This window comes from Lynx rufus, unplaced genomic scaffold (genome assembly GCF_022079265.1).
Source record: "Lynx rufus isolate CCGP_SWC_20201006 ecotype Redwood Valley unplaced genomic scaffold, mLynRuf1.p SCAF_25, whole genome shotgun sequence".
In the NCBI taxonomy this organism is placed as follows: domain Eukaryota; kingdom Metazoa; phylum Chordata; class Mammalia; order Carnivora; family Felidae; genus Lynx; species Lynx rufus.
Genome location: NW_025814840.1, coordinates 16732602 through 16755167, shown reverse-complemented (window position 1 = coordinate 16755167; position 22566 = coordinate 16732602). Strand labels below are relative to the sequence as shown.

Below are 22566 nucleotides of genomic sequence, written 5' to 3'. Positions count from 1 at the left end.
CATATGGCTAAGAAACCTGTGAAAAGGTGCTGAGCATTATTGCCTAGAGTGATGCAAAGTAAAGTCAAATGAGATACTATTCAGTCACCGGCATGATTAATTATAAAGACTGATGATGTCACTTTTTTTTTTTAAGTTTATTTTTATTTATTTTGAAAGAAATAGCAGGCGGGGAGGGGCAGAGAGAACAGGAGATAGAATCCCAAGCAGGCTGTGCACTGTCAGTGCAAAGCCAGATGTAGGGCTCGAACTTACGAATTGTGAGATCATGACCTGAGCCAAAGTCAAGAGTCAGATGGTTAACTGACTGAGCCCCCTGGGCGCCCCTGACGATACCACTTTATTATTATTATTAGAGAGAGAGAGAGCATGAGTGGGGGAGAGAGGCAAGGGGGGGGGGAGAGAGAGAGAAAGAATATCCCAAGCAGGCTTGATCCCATCACCCTGGGATTATGACCTAGGCTGAAATCAAGAGGCAGGTGTTCAACCGACTGAACCACCCAGATGCACTAAGACTGACAATATACTTTAAAAAACTTTGGCAGTATCTAGCTAAAAACATGCTCCTACTGTATGATTCCTTTTGGATATGTACCCTTAATAAAAGTGAGGCTTGTGTCACCAAAAGACAAAGGCAAGAAAGCTTGTAACAGCTGTAGTCATAATATTCTAAAACTGATAAATGACCTAGACAGGAGAGTCGATAAGTACATGATGGTATATTTGTATAGTGTAATACTACATAGCAATAAAAAATGATAAACATGCATCCCAGCAAGTATGAATCTCACATACATTCTGTTGGGCAAAATAAGCAAACACAAAGGAGTGTCTATACTGTATAATTCCACTTATGTAAAGTTCAAAAAGGCAACATTAATCTAGGGAGTTAGAAGGCAGGATAGTGGTTATCTAGGGGTAGAGGTTGGGGGCAGGCGTTTCTGACTGGAGGCATGAGGGAACCTTCTGGAGTGATAGAAATGTTTTGTTTCTAGCTGGGTGGTGTTACATAGTTGTACACGTATGTAAAAATTCATTAAGTTAAACATTTGAGATTTATGTTTAAGATTTATGCAGCTTATATATAAATTATAACTATCTTTTTTTTTTTTTTTTTTTTACAAAGTCACTGTTGACATTTTCTTAGTTCTTTTTCCAGAGCCGATCTTTGTATTGGGAAATCACATCAATAATCTCTTCACGGCCGGGGCACCTGGCTGGCTTAGTCAAGAGTGTGTGACTCTTGATGTCAGGGTTGTGAGTTCGAGCCCCACTTTGGGTGTAGAGATTACTTAAATAAGTAAAACTTTAAAAATAACCCTTCATGGCAGTCTTGTGGTGAAAATAATGTGCCATGTTTAGTGAAAACAGCCATACCATTCATATTAATGACGTCCTTTGTCAGAATCCCTTTGGTGAGGTTTCTCTTGGGCACCCTGACATTTCCAGTTGTTAGGCTGGGCAGATAACGTTTGCGGCAACGTTTGCCTTGTTCTCTTTGATCTCCTGAAATTTTTATCTGCCTCTTCGAGTGGAAGTGGATTGGGGAAGAGGTAAGCTTAAACATCCAGCACGTTGACCTTTGTCAGTTCTCAGGGTTGACTGGAATCCCAAAGTGGCATTTCCAGGCCACAGACATGTTGTAGGTCTTTTCGTGGCTAGAGATCAGGAGGAGTGGTATTTATGATTTGTTGATACGTGAGTAGTATACTGCCGTGAGGAGTGCCAGTGACTTAGTGCGCTTGTTCCCTCCCCTAGAGCTGGAGTAGTAGCTTTGACCACACTAGAGAGATCCATGGCAGGCAGATTTCAGTCACGGTGGTCCTGCTATGTGTAAATAGGCACGCGTGTATAATCTCAAGGACTGTGTACTAGGTGGTGGAGTTGGTACTGGGGAGCAAGTTGGATCTCTCTCAGTTTCTAGAAAGTCCTTGATCTGAAGAAGCAGTATGGTCTAATGTCTTACTGCATCAGAGTAACCAAATCCCATTCTACACCTTCTAAACATTCGATTAACTTGGGTAACTAGAGGCAAGAGTTGGAATAACTTCCATAAGCTTGATCATTTTTCTGTCACATCGTGCAGTAAGCCTATCTCATAAAAATTCGTGGCAACATAATACATATACTGAAAGCTGACTACAGTTGTCTTCACTTTGACTTCAGTCCGTGCTTAAAACTTTTACACTTCGGTAAAAACTTGCATATTTTCCTCACAGTGTTGGTGCGTTGTCATGTGATGATGTATTTAGATCTGAATTTCAAGTTAGTTCAAGGTTAAGCCCTACGAACCCAGGCAACTTAAAGTTCTGGCGGGACATTGTAGATCTGCTTGATTTGGCCCAGTAATGTGTTTGGTATGTTCTTCATTCATCACTGAGTAAAGTGTAAGGAAAGACTTTAAACCAGAGCGAGGACCATATGGATAGTGATATGAAAAGAAACTAGAAAGTTGCACTTGGCTCATAGAACAAAACAGAGAAATGCAGAAAAAAAGGCCAGAGGAAGGTTTCTTAGGAAGGAAACACTGCACTCTTGGAAAGAGCTTAGGTAGGGCATTCATAAAATGGGAGCGATCTTTAGATTTTCCCACTTCAGTGTATCATCGAGGATTATTTTAAGCACCATATTTCATTTTAGGTCCCTGTCTCTTCTTTGTCAGTTTATTTAAAACATTTTTTTAATGTTCTTTTTTTTTTTTTTTTGAGAGAGGGTGAGCGGTGGAAGTGCAGAGTGAGGGGGGAACAGGATCTGAAACCAGCTCAGGGCCAATGGCAGAAAACCCTATGCGGGGCTTGAACTCAAAAACTGTGAGATCATGACCTCAGCTGAATTCAGACACCCAACCGACCCAGGGGCCCCTTTGTCATTTTTTTGGAAGACTAGCTACGTATGGATTAAAATTTTAAGGGTTCCCTACATCTCACTTTTCTGTAGTAAGTCCTTAAAATGAGGTTCTTTAAGTGGAAACAAAGGTTTTCTTTTTTTTTCTTCTTTTCTCTTAAAGTTAAGGAATAAAGCAGTTCAATAAAGAGGTATCTGGGACTTAAATTTTTGCTGACAGACATTTTATTTGATACCATAAGGTTATTTACAACTAGAGAAGCATTAACAATATGATGCTTCTGAATAGCTTGCTGCTTGTAATTGTTAAATGCTTGTTTTGGTGTTACTCCAAATAGTTGTTCTTTTGACTCGAAGATAAAACAATTCTGGCATTGAACTAAAGGAGTTCTGTGCTTTTCCTCATTAAGAATAGTGCTAATGGCACGCAGAGCATTTCCCTAAGGGATACTTGTGTGAGCTCAAATGTCGAGTATCCTCCTAATAATTGAACAACAACAAAAAGTTAGGTCTGTTTTCTACACATTTCTTATCAGAGTAGATTACAGATTGTCCCAAGGGATGGTTAAACAAATGAACAAATAATTAGTTGCTTGAAATAAGTCACTTAAAAAAATGTTGGGCTCTGTCATGTTTTTGTTTTGTGTTTTTCTCCTGTGGAGGAATTAACAGTTGGGGGAAAATGTTCTCCATCTCAAAGAAAAAAATTGTTTATACCACTCTGATAATAATGAAATTATTTAATTTTGAGACATTTTGGTGCACATACTAAGTTCAGACCCTAACTAATATTTTAATTCTCTTATTCAGGAATGTGAATGATGTGTTAGGTGGATGTTTTGTGTCAGAGATTTTTGTTAAGCCATTGTTCTTTGTGACCTTTGCAGTATTCCTAAGTTAGAGATATTATGTTGTGACCTTTGCAATATTCCTAAATTACAGATATTATATTTACTGCTAAGTAAGTGGAGAGTCTCACAGTGTTTAAGCAACTTGCCCAAGATAAGTTATTATAAGATATGGTTGGTTTCTTACCATATGGATTTAATTTACCTGTTGACTTTAATTTTTTTATGTTTATTTTTGAAAGAGAGAGAGAGAGAGAGAGAGAGAGAGAGAGACAGAGTGAGAGCGGGGGAGGGGCAGAGAGGGAGGCACAGAATCCGAAGCAGGATCCAGGCTCTGAGTTGTCAGCACAGAGCCCGACGTGGGGCTTGAACTCACGAGCTGCAAGGTCGTGAGCTGAGCCAAAGTCTGATGTTTAATTGACTGAGCCACCCAGGTGCCCTGAGATTTATTATGTCTTAAAAAAAATTTTTTTTTAATGTTTATTTAGTTTTGAGAGAGAGAGAGTGTGAACAGGGGAGGGACAGAGAGAGAGGGAGACACAGAATCCAAAGCAGGCTCCAGGCTCGGAGCTGTCAGCACAGAGCCCGATGTGGGGCTCGAACTTGTGAACCATGAGATCATGACCTGAGCCACAGTCGGATGCTTAACCAACTGAGCCACCCAGGTGCCACTGTTATTTCTTAAAATAAGTCCAGAGGTGGGGAGAATTTCAGGAAGGACATCTCTTCACGCTTCAACATACTTTCTGATTTTGTGCAGTGCAGCTAGGGGGCAAGCTGCAAAATTATGTTATTTGAGGGGTGGGGAGACTGGGGAGTTGCTTTAAGTCCAGAGATGCAGCTGTGAGGATTTGTGTTGTGCAGCTGAGTTGTGGCCCCCATCTGTGAACCTCCAAAGAAATGTGCTAAGGGGACAAGCAGATAGCATTTGGGAGGTTTGTCAGGAACCAGTGATATAAACAGGTGTTTCATGCAAAGCATATGTGCTCAGATTGCATAATAGTCTTTGAGGTTGGTTCAGCAGAGCTTTGCTTTGTTTGAGACATACCCCATGATGGTGAGGGTAGCAACTGTCTCTGCACATAGGGGAGAGGTCTGGGGGAAGGGAATCTGTCCTGGGCACACCCTTCCCCCCAGCCCCCCCAAAAAGTGACGTCCAAACTTTTCTTCTCTTCCACTCCCTTTATATATATATCCCAGGGGTTAGAGAGAGGATGATGAGAGAGGAACAGAGATTTGATGAGTGTGGAGAGAGTTGGAAGCTGAGATGGAGGCAGGCTCCCCACACAGTCAGGGTCCCCGGTCACCAAATGACTGTCATTTTAATGGAGACAGTCACGGGAAGAGTTTGATGATGTTCCCGATATCAAATCATGCCTCTGACAGTGGCTTCATTTAGGTAAAGAAAGACAAATGCAACAAAAGATCTTTCCATCAGCATCTAAAAATCAAGAAATAATTTGAGAGTTATCAGAATGATTTGATAAATAACTTATGCTGTATCTTATAGCACCTGATAAGCAGTTTTATAATAAACAGAGTTTAGCATAGTACGATAGTACAAGAATGTATTTGAAATTTGCGGTTTATATTGCCTTACGTAACAATTATGTTCCTGTTAAAAGAGTTGGAATATTACTGCAAGGGACAAGGGAGTTGACGATGCTGACAGGAGACGTTTAAGGGATTGCTATCACGAGTAAGTGAGATAGGAAGAGAATGTGATCCTCTGGTATTAGCAGAGTCATCTTGGAAGGATTTAGAAGATCCCCAGATTACTATTAACTTTTCTACTCATTCATGTTTGCTTTTTGAACAGATAAAATCAACTGACGGAGGTGAAGTAGAAAGAGAGCTTTTGCTGTCAGACAGGCTTGGGCTTATGTGTTTTCTCTGATGTTCCTTAGATCCGTAACCTTGGAGCACAGTATGCAACTTGTTTAAATTTCAGCTTTCTCACCTGTTATGGGAGAACAATAGTAGCTGCCTCATGGGTTGTTTTGAAAACTAAATGAAATATGTGTATGGGAGGCATTTCTTACTTTGTTTGGCACATCACTGTTAATGTGTTTGTGTTCCCTTCTGGAATTTAGCAGAATTAATCTGTAATAGTGTGCTAAATTAAATTTATTTTCGTTTTGGATTAAAAACTCAGTAATACTTATTTTCTGAACACATACTCTTCAGTGCTGAAGAAAAAGCCCTGTTCAAATAGACAGTATCCAATTAGGCAAAATCCAAATTAGTGAACTTGTGTTTAAGTTGTACTGTTGATAGTATAATTGGATATACTCTACAAAGCTAAGGCTTATGGATATATTTTCAGTGTATAATTTATATATTTGAGAGTAGATTTTTTTTTTTAGCAGAGTGGCATGTGAATCAAACCTACATCTGATTTTACTTAAACATTTCAGGGATCTGAAAAAGCTAACTTTTGAAAAAAAAATCTGATGGTATTCTTAAAAATAGCTGGGTGGTTCAGTCAGTTAAGCATCTGACTTTGGCTTGGGTCATGATGTTGTGGTTCGTGGGTTCTGTGCTGACAGAGCCTGGAGCCTGCTTTGGATTCTGTGTCTCCCTCTCTCTGCCCCTCCCCCGCTCACGCTCTGTCTTTCTCACTCTCAAAAAATGAATAAACAGTAAAAAAATAGTTATAAATGTAATTTTTAAAAATTGAGATACAATTTATACACCATAAAATTAACCCCTTTAAATTGTGTAATTCATTGGTTTGTTTTTTTTTTTTTTTTGGTTTTTTTTTTTTTAGTGTTTATTTATTTTTGAAGGAGAGAGATACAGAGTGTGAGCAGGGAGGGGCAGAGAGAGAGAGGGAGACACAGAATCGGAAGCAGGCTCCAGGCTCCAAGCTGTCAGCACAGAGCCCAATGCGGGGCTCGAACCCACAAACCGTGAGATCATGACCTGAGCTGATGTTGGACACTTAACCAACTGAGCCACCCAGGCGCCCCTGTAATTCGTTGCTTTTTACTGTGATTATAAGGTTGTGTTCCTTTCACCACTGATTCCAGAATGTTTTCATCACCCTGTAAGGACACCCCCTACCCATTAGCAGCCACTCCCCATCTTCCTTCCCCCATGCCAAGCCTAGGCAGTCACTATTTGACTTCACATCTCCATGGCTTTGCCTATTCTGGATATTTCATATAAATAGAATAATACAGAATGTGGCCTTTTATGTCTGGCTTTTGTCACTTACGATAATGTTTTCAAGGCTCTCGTATATGTCCTAGCACATGTCAGAACTTTATTCCTTTTTAAGGCTGAATAATATTCTCTTGCGCATATATACCGCATTCTGTTTATCCATCAGTCGATGGACATTTGGGTTGTTTCTGCTCCTTGGTTATTGTGAACGATACTGTTATAAACATGTGTCCACAAGCCTTTGTGAACCTGTGCTTTCAGGTTCTTGGGTATATATATACCTAGGAGTGGAATTGCTGGGTCATATGGCAGGCAATTTTTTTAAAACACTGAAAGCCTAGGGGTGCCTGGGTGGCTCAGTCGGTTAAGCGTCTGACATCAGCTCGGGTCATGATCTCGCGGTCTGTGAGTTCGAGCCCCGTGTTGGGCTCTGATCTGCAAGCTCAGAGCCTGGAGCCTGCTTTGGATTCTGTGTCTCCCTCTCTCTCTGCCCCTCCTCCACTTACACTTTCTCTCTTTCTCTCCTTCTCTCTCTCCCTCTCTCTCTCAAAAATAAATAAACATTAAAAAAAAAAAATTTAAAACACCGAAAGCCTGGAAAAAAAGGCTAGTTTAGAATGAAACCTCTGCCTGGTCTGTTTGCCTTTCTTTACATATGTTTTTTTTTTTTTTTTTCAATTTTTTTTTATCTTTATTTTTGAGAGAGAGAGAGAGACAGTGTGAGCGGGGGAGGGGGCAGAGAGAGAGAGGGAGACAAAGAATCCGAAGCAGGTTCCAGGCTCTGAGCTGTCAGCACGGAGCCTGACACGGGGCTCGAACCTGTGGACCACAAGATCATGACCTGGGCCGAAGTCGGGCGCTTAACTGACTGAGCCACCCAGGCGCCCCCTTTATATATGGTTTTTGATGGAGATTTGGACTGGGTGTATACTGCTTAAATATTATAAGAATAAGTGAAAATAATCAGAAGCGTTTAATTGGGTTTCCTTGTATATGTTCTGATAGGAGAACATGGAGAAAAATAACAAATTACATAAAAACAACCTACAGACTTCTCTCTTACTGGCAGCTGATTCTGTAAATAATTCTAATTGGATTTCATCCAAGGCAAAAGCAGAAGGGGAAGGCATTGTTTGATGGAATATGGCAGTAGGTTGAAATTTTTCACCTTGGGGATTATTCACTGAAAATAGCGGATGTCCTTTTTATCAAGTTGAAACATAACTTGTTTAAACATCCTTTTACCTAGATGTGACCAAAAATGCTTTTCAGTGTTTGGGGCCAGATGTCCTTGAACTCTCTGTGTGGTATATCATGAAACCTAATAACCATGGAGCAAAAATGGCCACCTCATCCATGAAGTAACTTTAAACAAACACATCCCAGGGACAACTTAGATGGTGACTTTAGATACACTTGAAAATGTACTGTTTGACAGCCATGCACATTAATATAGACTGACACCACAGATGGATTTTGAGGGCTGTTGTTCTGTATCTCTTTCTGCCCCCGTGAAAAATAAATCCGATACCTTGAAGACCTCGAATTCTGAACTTTATCAGTTTGAACTTTATCTTATAAGAATATTTCTTTCTTAGTGGACTTAAATCCAAAGTACTATATATTAAGTAAAATTGGAGAATTCTGAACATTTGAATAGCAGATTTTAAAATAGTTTTGCCAGAGCACTTAAAGTTTCCTAAAACCAGTAAGAGTAGGGAGAGATTATTTTGAAGAATTTACTAAACATTTGAGTCTCTTTCTCAAGGTGCTTTGGGGTGGGGAGAGGAGAAAGTTGTGAAGGCATCATTCATTCCCTCAAAACTCTGAGGTGCAAAAAAACAGGCATTCATAACTTGGAGCTGGCTGACTAAGTTTTATGTAGTGGGTATGAAGAAATGCCTTGACTGGGTGTATCAGAACATGTCAACTTTTTTTTACAGGTAGAAGAAGATTTGAGAGAAGGCAACATAGGCACAGAATAGCACAGAATCATGAAAGTATATGGTGTGAGAGCCTAGAGAATAAAGTTAAGGCCTGGAGAAGAGCTGAACTGGGGATTTAGTGGGGGAAAAGTTTGAGAAAAAGTGAAAATGTTTTGTATGGACTTGAACGTAAGGAGGCAGGTAAAGCGGGAAGGGCATGAGCTTCTGGGTTGTAGGAATGTTTTTTTACTATGTGACCTGGGTGAATTTCTGAATTTCTTCTGAGCCTCGGTTCATCTATAAAGGAAGTATAGAGATACAGTCATGTAAGGTTATAATGAACATTAAAAAGATGGATGTAAAGTACCAGATACATTATCTTCTGTATAACTGACACTCAAGACTTAGTAAGCTGCTACTAATATTTTATTTATATTTTTAAAAAGTTTTGTTGGAGGCCTCAGGGACTGGGAGATGTTTGTATACTTCTGTTCATAGCAGCATTATTCACAATACCCAAAAGGTGGAGGCAACCTAAGTACCCATTGATGGATGAACGGATAAACAAAATTTCACGTGTCCATACAATGCAGTATTATTCAGCCCTAAAAAGGAAGAGAATTCTGACACAGGCTAGAGCGTGGGTGAACCCTGAGGACCTTGTGCTAAGTGAGATAAGCTGGCCACAAAAGGATAAGTTCCATACCATTCCACTTCCACGAGGTAAGTAGAATAGATTCAGAGACGGAGAAAAGAATGCTGGTTGTTAGGGGCTTGAGGGAAAGGAGAAGGAGGAGTTATCTAACAGGTATAGAGTTTTAGTTTTGTAAGAAAAAATAGATGGTGGTGACGGTTGCACCACAGTGTGAATGAATGCCACGAAACTGCACACTTAAAAATAGTTAAAATGGTTAGTTTTATGTCGTCTGCTCTATTTGGTGAGTTTAATACTACTGCATATGCATTCATTTGTAAGAATGCAAACATTTTAGCAACAACTTACTACTGATTTTTACGTCATTCGGCAGTGCTTTGTTGCAGAAGCAGATGACGTTTCTGTGTTGTTGCCGTATAATTTAGTTTCACTAAATGGATTTTTTTTTTGACATGTCATTAGGAAGATTAGTTCCTACCATTCTGAATTTGAAAAGTACCATAGAGATCATTGTATCTAGTACTTCTGTTTTACAAATGAGGGACAGGCCTGGGAGTTGGTTGGACTTAGTTGATTTTATTAACTACAAATCATTTTAAGAATGTATTCGTTGGAAGCGTTTTCCATGCTTTGAGTGGGCTCATGTGGATAAAACAACTGTACAACTGATGAATTTTGCCAAATATATTTTTCCAGTCACAGAGGAGTGTGGTTTTACCACTATAGATAGCATCTTGGTTAAAGAAAGTCCATTAAGAATCAGGAATAGTTTTTGTTTTTTTTTATTTTTTTCTGTTTCTTTATTATTGAGAGAGAGAGAGAGAGAGAGCACAAGCAGGGGAGGGTTAGAGAGAGAGGGAGACAGAGAATCTGAAGCAGATTCCAGGCTCTGAGCTGTCAGCATAGAGCCTGATGCGGGGCTCGAACTCACGAACTGTGAGATCATGACCCAAGCCGAAGTTGGATGCTTAACTGACTGACCCACCCAGGTGCCCCAGGAATAGTTTTTAAAATACTGGTTTGCTATTTCACTGCTTGTCTCCCCCCCACCCCCCATTGTTGAGCGATAAAACAAAACTATTTCTCTTTGACTATTCAAGGCATTTCATCTGTATGGTCCCTGTACTAAATTTAGCTCCATTTCTACCCTTTCATGTCCCACCACTCCTTAAAGGACTTCTTTTTTTTTTGTAATTTTTTTTTTCAACGTTTTTTATTTTTATTTTTGGGACAGAGAGAGACAGAGCATGAACGGGGGAGGGGCAGAGAGAGAGGGAGACACAGAATCTGAAACAGGCTCCAGGCTCTGAGCCGTCAGCCCAGAGCCCGACGCGGGGCTCGAACTCACGGACCGCGAGATCGTGACCTGGCTGAAGTCGGACGCTTAACCGACTGCGCCACCCAGGCGCCCCCTTAAAGGACTTCTAAACAAAGGGACATCTACTCTGGGATGCTATCCTTAAGCATCATGAAGAAGGTCCTAGAATTTCAGTTTTGAACAGGATCAAGTTCTTCCACATGATTTGACATGATTTGCCTTTGCTGATCTTTGTAAGCAAATTAGTGCAATATAGTGGTATTTGTTCTAGAATCACTAGAATGATTTAAGCCACCTTGTTTAGAGAGCTGAGGTGGTCAGAATCCTTTTGATGTTGTTTTAACTTTTTAAATATTTTTGTTTTTGAGAGAGAGGGAGAGCGTGAGCCGGGGGTGGGAGGGGGTGTGGGGGAAGAGAGAGAGAGAGAGAGAATATCTTAAGTAGCTCCATGTTGAACGGGGCTTAATCCCACACAGCTGGGATCATGACCTGAGCCCAAATCAAGAATTGGATGCTCAACCAACTGAGCCACCTAAGTGCCCCCAGATGTTGTTTTATTTACTTATTTTATTTATTTTAATTTTTTTAATATTTATTTTTGATGGAGAGAGAGACAGAGCATGAGCTGGGGGTGGGGGCAGAGAGGGAGGGAGACACAGAATCTGAAGCAGGCTCCAAGCTCTGAGCTGTCAGCACAGAGCCTGATGCGGGGCTCGAACTCATGATTGGTCTCAAGTGAGATCATGACTTGGGCCAAAGTCAGATGCTTAACCAACTAAGCCACCCAGGTGCCACCCCTCCAGATGTTGTTTTAAGTACCAGGTTTCCTGTTTCCCACTGTTTGTAATCACTGCATGTGTATTACATTTTAATTTTTTATTTCTCTATGATTTTATGGGTTTTTCCCCCAAAATGGGCACTTCCTTGTTAATTGAATGTTCTTATAAAACATAATAAAAAATTATTAAATAGTTTTTCAGAAATGGATCTACCTCATTTAATCATGTTTTTTGGTGTCTGTTTGTGCAAGATGGGCTAAGCACTAGGGATAGAACTGTGCTCAAGGTAGTTGTGGTATTGCCCTCCTAGCAGAGGATACTGCTAGGTATTAGATAAGGAATTTTACATTATTGAAATACAACTTTGATTAGTCCTAGAAGGGAAAGGCACACGGTACTAGGAGAACATCTAATAGGGGTTTGGCTTAGAATGGGGGTTGTCTGAGGCAGTTTCTTCAGAAGTTGATACTTCCTGGAACCCTACAGAATTAGTAACAGTTTATTAGGTGAAAGAGTGAGAAGACCGTGTTATGATGCTGAGGGAAGAGCATATAAAATCCCTTGAGGCAAGGGAGGGCACAGTATAGGTGAGGAACTGAAAACCATAGGCACAGAAAGTGAAGGAGGTTACAAAAGTTTTGCATTATAGACACATTCATGTTCTCTGAATTCAGCTTAAGCATTTTGCCTACTAGCATTTCATAGTCAGGATTCTCCAGAGAAGCTGGAGAGCGAGCAAGCGAGGGATTGATACATGTGTTTAAAAAAATTGACTCGTGATTGTGGGGGCTAGCAGGTATGAAATTTGCAGACTAGACTGGAAGGCTGGAATTTTAATACAGAGTTGATGCTGCAGTCTGGAGTCTGAAATCTATAGACTGGAAATGCAGGCAAGCTTTCTCTGTTGCAGTTTTGGGAAACCGTGTTCTTTGTTCATAAGGCCTTCAGCTGACTAGATGAACAACCTCCGCCCACCCCCATTATGGAGGGTAATCTGCTCTACTCGGGAGTTCTACTGATTTAAATATTAATCACATCTAAAAGTAGCCATTGCACACAGTATTGCTGTAAGAGAATAGAAAATAGGCTGGTTTAGTTTAAGCGATAAGCTCACTTCTGGTATCTTCTACCTTGACTTGCACATTGGAACTCGTACCTTGACCATCAGATCAGCTTGAGATTATAGGTGTGTAGATGTGATTATCCTCCTTCAGGCTTACGCTATTAAGCGGAGACAATGACTGCTTGGTGGTGTCACTGAGCCATATCTTGAAGGTTCAGAGAAATTTATGTTACCACCTTCAGCTGGTACATGACATAGTCCTGGTTCCTGTGCTCTCCCATCCCTGTCGATTAACATGTGTAGAACAGGAGCCTTGCCACTTGTGTTTGATTCTAACATTTAAAGCACTGCTATTTTTGTGTAACCTGGCCCTGAAATGTAAGCCAGCTGCAGGAATTTGGGGACAGGGTTATGCCTAGAAATACTGAAGTAGTGAATTCTATTAACTGTAGGGAAAATTTGTATTGTAGAATATATACAAGTCTTACTGATTTTAAGGATTTTAAGAACAATTCTGACATTATACAAATATGGGTTTATGTACCCATCTTTGAAATTTAACCTTTTGTGTGTTATAACTTGACTGTAGTATAAGTTGAGGCTGATGTAGGTGGAGGGTGAAATTAAGCAGGGTCTTACAAGCCATGTTAATGATTTTGCTCTCTATTCTGAGAACCATGGAGAGCTATTTGGGCTTTAAGCAGGAGAGTGATGTGATAATTCTTTATTAAAAAGGCAAATATTCAGTAGTGTGAGAATGGATGAGAAAAGGTCAGAAGTGGATGGGGTGGGGAGATCAGGAGACTCTTAGAATTGGCAAAACAAAGAGGGGGACTGCATGTAGAAGGAAGATTGTGAATTCATTGTTGGGCGTATTGATTTTGAGGTCCTTCTGATGGAATTGTCAAGTATGTATTTAGATATATGTGACTCTGAGCCAGAGATGTGAAGTTGGGGGATGGCAGGGTTCACTAAAGCCAAGTGTAAGTGAATTTGAGAGAGCCTGGGGCTGATAGAGGCAGAGACTAAGAAGACCTGGCCAGAGAAGTAGAAAAAAAGGGAAATCGGAGGATGATGCATTCAAAGGGACCAAATGAAAACTTGTTTAAAGAATTCCTCCTTTCAAGTGGTCAGACTACTGACTGCTGCTAAGATTGAGACTGAAAACATGTCCATTCAGCTTACGAAATAGTATAATCTTAGTGAGAGCTGTTGTGGTGTAGAGATGGGCTCAAACTAGGATGAAGTAGGTTGAGAAGTATGAGGTGCGGTTATCGAGGAATGTGGCAGAAAGTAGCTCTGAAGAGGAGAAGAGAGATAGGACCAATAGATGGAGAGATCTGAGCATGTTTTACTGACCATTAGCATCCAACAGAGAACATAAATAATGTGGAGCATCGAAGGGAGAATCTGCCTTCAGCTTTCCCACTGGGATCGCATCTTTATCCTGATCCTGGGGACAGTACAGCCTCAAAAGATAAAGTACCTCCTCTATAATGATAGGGGTAAAGGGGAAATAATACCATTTTTTATTTTCCTAATTCCCTATTATATTCTTCAGGGTCTGAACAGGAAACGAGCCGCACAGTAATTTGAACAGGGCAAGTTTAACACAAAGAATTAACTGTGTATGAGGGGAAAAAAAGAATTAACTGTGTTGGAGATTATCTGATGAGAGGAAAATTGTACTCTAAAGAGTATAGGAATATCAGAGGGACAGCCACTACCCCAGGGCTAAGGCCAGGGCATCCAAGAGAGGAACAAATCTGGAAGAGTGGACTCCTCAGCCCCTTGAGGGCGTGGCCCATTGGGTGGCAGGGGAGTTTGCTGAGGTGTGGAGCAGATAAAATTCTCTGGGAAGCTGTCTATGGGGAGGTGCTGTGCCGTCAGACTCCTTGCGCACGGTGGTGGCTCCCTGGGGAAGCTGCTCCCGAGGAAATGCCACGTGCTGCTGGCCACCTCAAGCACCAGGTTGCCCCACATGTAGAAGGCTGCTGGGGGGGGGGGACACACTAGAACGAGGAAGAGCGCCTTCTCCTCCTCTGCTTTCCTTCCAGTGCTGTCTACCAACAAAGTTCAATATCGTGCCAGCTGGCAAAGGAGAAATGTTTTAGAGTCCGCCTCCATTATCCGAAATAGTGGAGCTGAGAGACGGTAAATTGGCAAGTGATGTCTATTATTGATCTTTAAAACTTTTTCCACTGTTTTGCTATAATGATTATAATGATGAATATCCTTGCGCACGTGTCTTCTGTGTGGCTCATTCATAAGAGCTGACCGAAGGAGAGCCTATTGACAGATACAACGAGTGGTCCTTAGGTTTTGCTTTTTCTTTTTGTGTGCACGAAGTTCTTTCTGGAAGGAAATGTGAAGTACAGATTGTCTTTGGGAAAGAGAAGTGGGTGGTCTCCTATTCTTAAAACTAAAATTTTACAAAAATATTTTTTATTGTAAACGTAGAAGATGTTATCTATTCTGTCAACCTGAAGTTTATTGTTTCTTTTCTCAGCATGTTATAGTTTATTAAACAGTGACCTATTCTATCCTGTCCTGTTCTGTCAGCTAAAGGCACCGATTTCTGACCTTGCTTCAACATCACTCGTGGCCCCAAATGAGTCAGGATATTTTCATTCAGTTGTTTCCTCTTACTGCTATCAGAACCAAGTCATCCACTTCCTTTTGTGTCTTTGACCCTGCTGCGGCATTTGATGCGACGATACCACAGTGGGGTGAGCCTCAGTGCTGCGGCCGCCACGCCTGACTGTCGGTGTCAGGGCTGGGAGTGTTCTTCCCAGGTGCCAGGGAGACAGCTTGGACTCTGGGGATTCTACTCAGTCCTGAGTTTTCTTTCTGGAGTCAGAATCCCTTCTTCTCTTGTTTCTACAATCAAGCCTTTACAAAGAATACTGTTTCTTAACTCAGCAGTAATGATAATCATTTTAAGAAATACTTTTTCCCTGTATCATCTTATAGATTATGCCGTAATAAACTAATATTGAAAATTGTGGCCATAGAACTTTGGTTTTTGTATATATATATATATATATATATATATATATATATATATTTTTTTTTTTTTTTTTTTAACGTTTGTTTTTTTATTTTTATTGTTGAGAGAGAGAGAGAAAGCGCGTGCAGGCAGGGGAGGGGCAGAGAGAGAGGGAGACTAAGGATCCGAAGCAGGCTCCATGCTGACTGCCAGCAGAGAGCCAGATGCGGGGCTCGAACTCATGAACCATGAGATCATGACCTGAGCTGAAGTCGGATGCTTACCTGACTGAGCCACCCAGGTGTCCTAGAACTTAGTTGTTTTAAAACACTTGAAAAAGTATAGTACTACTTTCGACCTTTACGAAAATTTGTTTTAATTCAGTGTTAATTTTGTAGAACTTACATCTGATACAAGATTGTATTGCTCATTTGTTTTTGTTTTTTTTTTTTTAATGTTTTTATTTTGAGAGAGAGCGAGAGAGAGAATGCACACGGGGGAGGCGCAGAGAGAGAGATTTCCAGGCAGGCTCTGTTCTGTCAGTGAGTCCGAGCAGAGCACTACACGGGCTTAATCTCGTGAACCATGAGATCATAACCTGAGCCCACATCAAGGTCGGACGCTTAACCGACTGAGCCACCTAGGCGCCCCTGTTTCTTTTTTTTAATTTAAATTATCAAAGTGGAAAGGAGTTATCTATTCTTAGATCCATTTTGGAGTAGGAAGAGAAAAATAGTATTTTGTATTTTGACACTTTATTCTGCATTATTTAAAGTGGTTTCTACCTATTAAAATTTCAAGAAAGATCCAAATGGTGTTTAATTTTATGCTTCATTTGATTAAATCGTTATCTGTTTTGTTGCTTTAGAGAGCAAAAATTAATTGTATAGTTTCTGTTAAAGCCTTAATAATTTTTATAATAGCCTTTCCTTAAATCAATTTTTTTTTCTAAAAATCTTTGACATTTCCCCATAGCAGAGAGAGTAGATTTCTAAGACTAATGCCACATGAAGTAGAAAGAAGAACTTGAATCCATTTGTATTTGAGCTGTTCGTAAAGTTGAGTGACAGAAATGTTTGCTGTGTTCAGTACTGATCCCCACCATCTATCCCCAGGTAATTCTTAGTAGTCTAAGTATTGAATCCAGTGCCACCATTATAGTAGGCATCCATTAAGCTTTTGATGAGCTAGGTGTTGTGCAATTTGAAGTTTTTTTTATTAATGACAGTCTGACTAATGTAATGGTTGTTCTTTAGCAATTTTCTTGGTTGGTATTTCAGGACTGCAGGAATATGTGGAGGCAGTCTCTTTTCAACACTTCATCAAAACACGATCACTTATCAGTATGGATGAAATTAATAAACAATTGATATTTACAACAGAAGAATATGGAAAAGAAAATAAGACCGTAAGAATTTAAAATCACTTCACATTTTTATATAACTTATATAACCGTATAATGGTTATAGGAGGTTTGCTGGCTTATAATGCTAAGAATATTGAGATGGTAGTGTTCTTTTCTAGAGTGTGGTTTCCAAGATTCCCAACTAAGGAAACGGTCTTTTAAAATAGTTTTGTTAGTGGATGGAACAAGAACAGCTATGGGTATGTTGGGGGGAAAACGATGCTGTTCACCTAAAGCGCTGTTAAGTGATTCCTGTTAAGTCCACTTTTGATTTTATTGTGCATTTACAGTGTGCCTTTCGTAAGCACTATCTCATTTAATTCTTTCATTAACTGTATGAGGTAAGAATTTTTACTCTCATTTTGCAAAGAAATGGGCGTTAGAGAATTTAAATAACTTCTCAAAAGCCACACAACTAATTAAGTGTGGCAGAGCTAAACTTTGAAACCAGGTGTTTTGAAATGTAAGCCAGGTGCCCTCGTCCACCCTGCCACTGTTTCTCAGAGTGTGCTGCAGGAACCCTTGCACCAAGTATCTACCTCAAAGGAGTGTTTTACAGGATTTGATTGAAAGGTTTTCAATTAGGCAGTGTATATAGCATATGACCCATACATGCTCAATAGTCAGTTAATATAAAATTGTTATTATATTAGGTGAGAGCTCTTAATCGCTTACTAAGTCCCTAAAACTGGTATCTGAAAATTATATAGCTATTCCGAATTAAGAAAAGAGAAACTTTTGCAGTTTGACTGTTAAGTGAATACTATTTTTACGCTGGGTTTCAATATATAGTGTTCAGGCAATGAAAGAGGAGATTTTGAATATTTGGTACTTCCTGAGATACCAGTACACTTAAGGATAAAATTAGTTTTTTCCTGTCTTTATTTTTCATAATTTTTTCTTTATTGTTTTTTTTTTAACATTACTCAGAGCCGGAATGGGCAGGCAGAAGATGGAGGAAGCTGTAGAAATACTGTTTTCTTGAATATTAACTAAAATGTTAGCATCAAAAGGTCAGAGTTAATTTGGCATGACAGATACAACTTACTTTAAGGAAGCCACGTATATATTTTCTCAGTTTTTAAAATTATATGAAGTTTATTAAGGAGGATATTCATTTTTGAGAAGTAAAATTCCTGTATGTCTTTTATGTATTTAGTGAAGATTGCATTGCAGAAAGAAGTAAAGAGCCTATTTGATCCTCTATCCGAAGTTACCACACCCTTCTTTCAAGTTCTTTCTAATTCAGAATGAAAATATCAGGGCAAGAGTGTAAAGAGAAACAGAGAGTAAATGCGCTGTTTTCAGGATTTAGGTAGTAAGTTATTTGAAGATTATGGTGTCATAATGTTCACATATGCTTTTCAAAACAAGACCACATTCATAAATAGTTTTTCCTTTTAGTGCTAAAGATTCTTGGTGCTAAAACTTCTGGGATTTGATAGGGGAAGGTATTTTGTTCTGACTTGCCTGTTGAGAATATTGTCAAAACCATTTAAATTTCTCAGTGATTAAAGTTCACATTCCTTAATGTGACTTTCTACCCCTGACTGTCCTTTTAGAGTCATCCTGTACCATTTCTTACTTTAAACTTGACTCAAGGAGATACCTCACTCGTTCCTCAAACATACGACACAATTCTCACCTGCATGCCTTTGCGGTTCTCTCTGCCTAAAATGGCCTCCAGTATAATTGCAACTTCACCTAGCTGAGTCTCCTATGGACTTCGAATAACAATGTAGGCATCTCCTCTTCCAGAAAGGCTCCAATAGAGCAAGGAAAAAATTGTTGTGGAAAGAGGAGATTGACATGATGGTAATGGTGATAGCAGCTAACATTTATTGAGTATTTACTTTGTGTTGGGCATTATGCCAAGAACTTGGTAAATGTTATCTCATCCTTAAAATAAACCTCTGAGGTAGGTACTGTTATCCCATTTTACAGATGAGGAAACTGAGGTTTAGAGAGATGAAATAACTTGCCCAAGGGCATACACCTTATGAAGCAAGGTCCTGGAAGAGGTGGGAGGAGATGGGTCAAGGTCATTTGGAAGAGTTAACCTCAAACAAGAGGAGGGACAACTCATCATCTGAGACTGGAGGATAGAAGGTAAAGATGGATATGGACATAAATAAGTTTTTTTTGGTTTTGTTTTGTTTTGTAGGAATAAGGTCATTGAGAGAGCTTGTGCCAGGTGATCTGGCACATGGCCAGGTCAGTGACAGTAGACAAGATTGTCTACTCAGAGTGGAGAGGTTTGGGATTGAGTAGGGGGCTAAGGAGAGTTCTGGTAAAGGTTTGGAACAGTGTCTGAAGAGTCAGGCGAGAGAACTAGAGGAATAAGTAAAAAGGATTGGTGAGTAATTTGTATAAATTCTGTATAGCTGTGACTATCATTACTGTTTTTTGGGGTTTTTTTTTTAGCTCTGTGGTACTCAGCCACTTGAATAAAGCACTAGTGCGAGTAGACTTTAATATTGATGCAGGGTTGTGTTTTTGTTGGGCAGGTGCAGTAAAAAAACAAACACACAAACCCACAAAGGAATCTAAGGGCACTGAGGAGGAGGTAACAAGAGAGTAATAAATCATGATGGTCAGTGCTGAGTGGGGATGGAAGAGAGGCCAGAAAGGGACTGTAAGGGACTTAGGAAAACGTGAGTGTATCACCAACCTAGAGGGCTTTATGACTTGTCATTTAGATAACTAAGTGACCGTCATGCAGTAAAGTCATCAGACTTTGTTTTCAGAATGTTTTAATTTTATTTTGTATGTCAAGTGAGGTTGGGAATAGTTGATTTTAAAATGCTACAGTATTAGATTATGAAATTATCTTGAAGTCATTTAGTTCAACTTTCTACCCAGGGCATGAGTTCTTCTTGTAGCGTCCCAAATGGTCATTAAGCAAAAAAGATCATTTTATTTAGAGATTAGCATGACTGATCTGCTCTTGATTTTATACTTTATAATAAATGTGATACATGCATATTCACTCTTTTTCACGTTGTATTTTCTTTGTGTGTGTGTGTGTTTTCTTTACCAGCCCTCCTCTGATGCACAGGATAAGCAGTTTGGTACTTGGAGACTGAAAATCACACCTGTTGATTACCTTCTGGGAGTGGCTGATTTAACTGGAGAGTTGATGCGGATGTGTATTAACAGTGTGGGGAATGGGGATATTGACACCCCCTTTGAAGTGAGCCAGTTTTTACGTCAGGTTTATGATGGGTTTTCATTCATTGGCAATACTGGACCTTACGAGGTTTCTAAGAAGTTGTATACTTTGAAACAAAGTCTGGCCAAAGTGGAGAATGCTTGTTACGCCTTGAGAGTCAGAGGCTCAGAAATTCCAAAACATATGCTGGCAGATGTCTTTTCGGTTAAAACAGAAATGATCGATCAAGAAGAGGGCATTTCTTAGAATACCGTCCTCAGTTGTTATTCTCTTGAGAGACCAGTTTGTAAGACTGTTATTTAGTATTTCGTGGGGCTTTATTGTGGCTTTTAAATAGAAATGTTTTCAGTCGTACTTGTTTTACATTGTAAACAAGCTGTACATAAAATTATCGAAACGAATCATTTCTTACATCTTACTCATGAAAGTTTGCATACAAAGGTTTGCATATATGCCTATCTGTATTTTTGCTGGCTGTAGTTGATCGTTTATCTTTGTAACGTGAACATGCTTCGAGCGCACTTTCTGCCATACCTATTTCAATTTACGTTGTGTGAAGTGTGGAGTGGTAGTATTTAGCGGAAGCCATTTATAATTTAAGTTGGTGATTTTGTTATATATAGAAAAGATTTCCTAGCTACACATCTGGACTTGAGCTTCCTGTTAAAATTTCTTGGTAATATTTTGTGAAGCCTCCAAAATAGGCTTATTCCGTAGAATAAGAATTAAAAATTATTAAGTTATCAATAGACTTAATTTTATGAAGTATTATAGTGAGAATTCATATTATATTCTGGCCAGTTTTTAGGCCATTTTGAACCCATTTGAAAGAGCCTTCCAGAAAAATTAACAGGTAACCTAGATTTTAGTTTCTACATTTAATTTTTTTATCCTTTAGCACATAAAGTCTGGTAGTGAATTGGAGCTAACATCGTAATATTTTCCCTGGTGTTTGAGTTCAATTGTATACTTGTACATACATCTGAAAAGCTTTTAGTAGTGATTATTTAGCAATTCTTTTGTTGTCGTTCTATTACATTAGGCATGTTTCTTATAGATGCATCTATAAGAAATTACATTTAAATAATTACAGTGAAGTTTTAAATTTTTGAAATACTGAGTTAATTCAAGCCTTTATAGGTGTCCAGTTGTGTTACTTAATAGTATAAAAAGTTGCCAAAGAAAATTTATCATGTACAATTCAGCAATAAGACAATTGTCAACACAGTTGGGAATAACAGTGGTAGTCTTTAGTAATATTTAGAATTGGAACTTGCCTACTGAAATTAGTTCTAGATTATTCCCTGTGATGTGAAACTGATGTGAGCATGACACTATTGGCTGACAACCAGACATTTCCATTTGGTTTTGTGAGTTTTGAGAATCTAGATACTGGATTTTATTTTTGGAACGATTAGCTGCTCTGTTTGCAAGGCCTGATTCTTTGAAAGTGAAATTTTCCAAAAAAAATAATCATGTAAAGGAAAATAAAACATAGACATGCCTAATAAATTAGGTTGGTTGGTTTGTTTTGGTGGTAGCATTTCTTTTGGTTTCCCTATTTGAAGACACACTGCTAAAATATAGTCTCATTACGTATTTCTGTTTCTTCTGCCACTTGAAGTTAAATTTATAATGTTAAAGGTAACATAAATAAATGGATTGATGAATGTCTTAAAGATGTTTAAAACTGAAGTCTTTAAATAAAATATTAAAAGAAAAGTTAAAGCTTATTTTTTGATCATATTGAGAAATATTTAATCAAAAGGTTGTAGAATTTTGGGCCTAAATAGGAAGCCTAGTACAGACTAACTTAATACGGAGATCTATTACTTAAAAAAAAAATTTTTTTTAATGTTTATTTTTGAGAGAGATAGAGTATGAGCTGGGGGAGGGGGGTGTCAGAGAGAGAGAGAGACAGAGACACAGAACCCGGAGCAGGCTCCAGGCTCTGAGCTGTCAGCACAGAGCCGAACATGGGGCTCGAACTCACAAGCCGTGAGATCATGACCTGAGCTGAAGTTGGACACTTAACCGACTGAGCCACCCAGGTGCCCCAAGATTTATTATTTCTCAAAATAAGTCCAGAGGTAGGGAGGGCTTCAGGAAGGACATCTCTGTACATCCCATTGACCCAAACTGGGTGACATTCTTATCTTTCTAAATTATTTAGTGGAGAGGAGAATGATATCACCTAATAGACCAAAATACCGTTTTTCTGAGAGGAGAAGGGCAAATAAAAGAAACTGAATTAGGGCATTATCATCATATGAGAAGGGGAAAATAGCCTTGGGGTAGGCAGTCAACAGTATTTACTACCCATGGATTGGTGCCATCGCTGTTGGCGGTGCATATTGCGTATTGATATGCAATATTAATTGCATATTGTAATTATATATT

General features: G+C 39.3%; 1 protein-coding gene across 2 annotated transcripts in view; it reads left to right on the top strand.

Moving 5' to 3' along the window:
* Nucleotides 1-21883, top strand: part of TSNAX (translin associated factor X) — a 32281-nt gene extending 10398 nt beyond the window's left edge. For both annotated transcript variants that reach the window (XM_047088686.1, XM_047088687.1), the window contains exons 5-6: nt 16870-16997; nt 20035-21883. In XM_047088686.1, coding sequence (XP_046944642.1) covers nt 16870-16997; nt 20035-20412 — 506 coding nt within the window. In that variant the 3' untranslated portion in view covers nt 20413-21883. The remainder of the gene's footprint in view (nt 1-16869; nt 16998-20034) is intronic.
* The last annotated feature ends 683 nt before the right edge of the window (nt 21884-22566 follow it).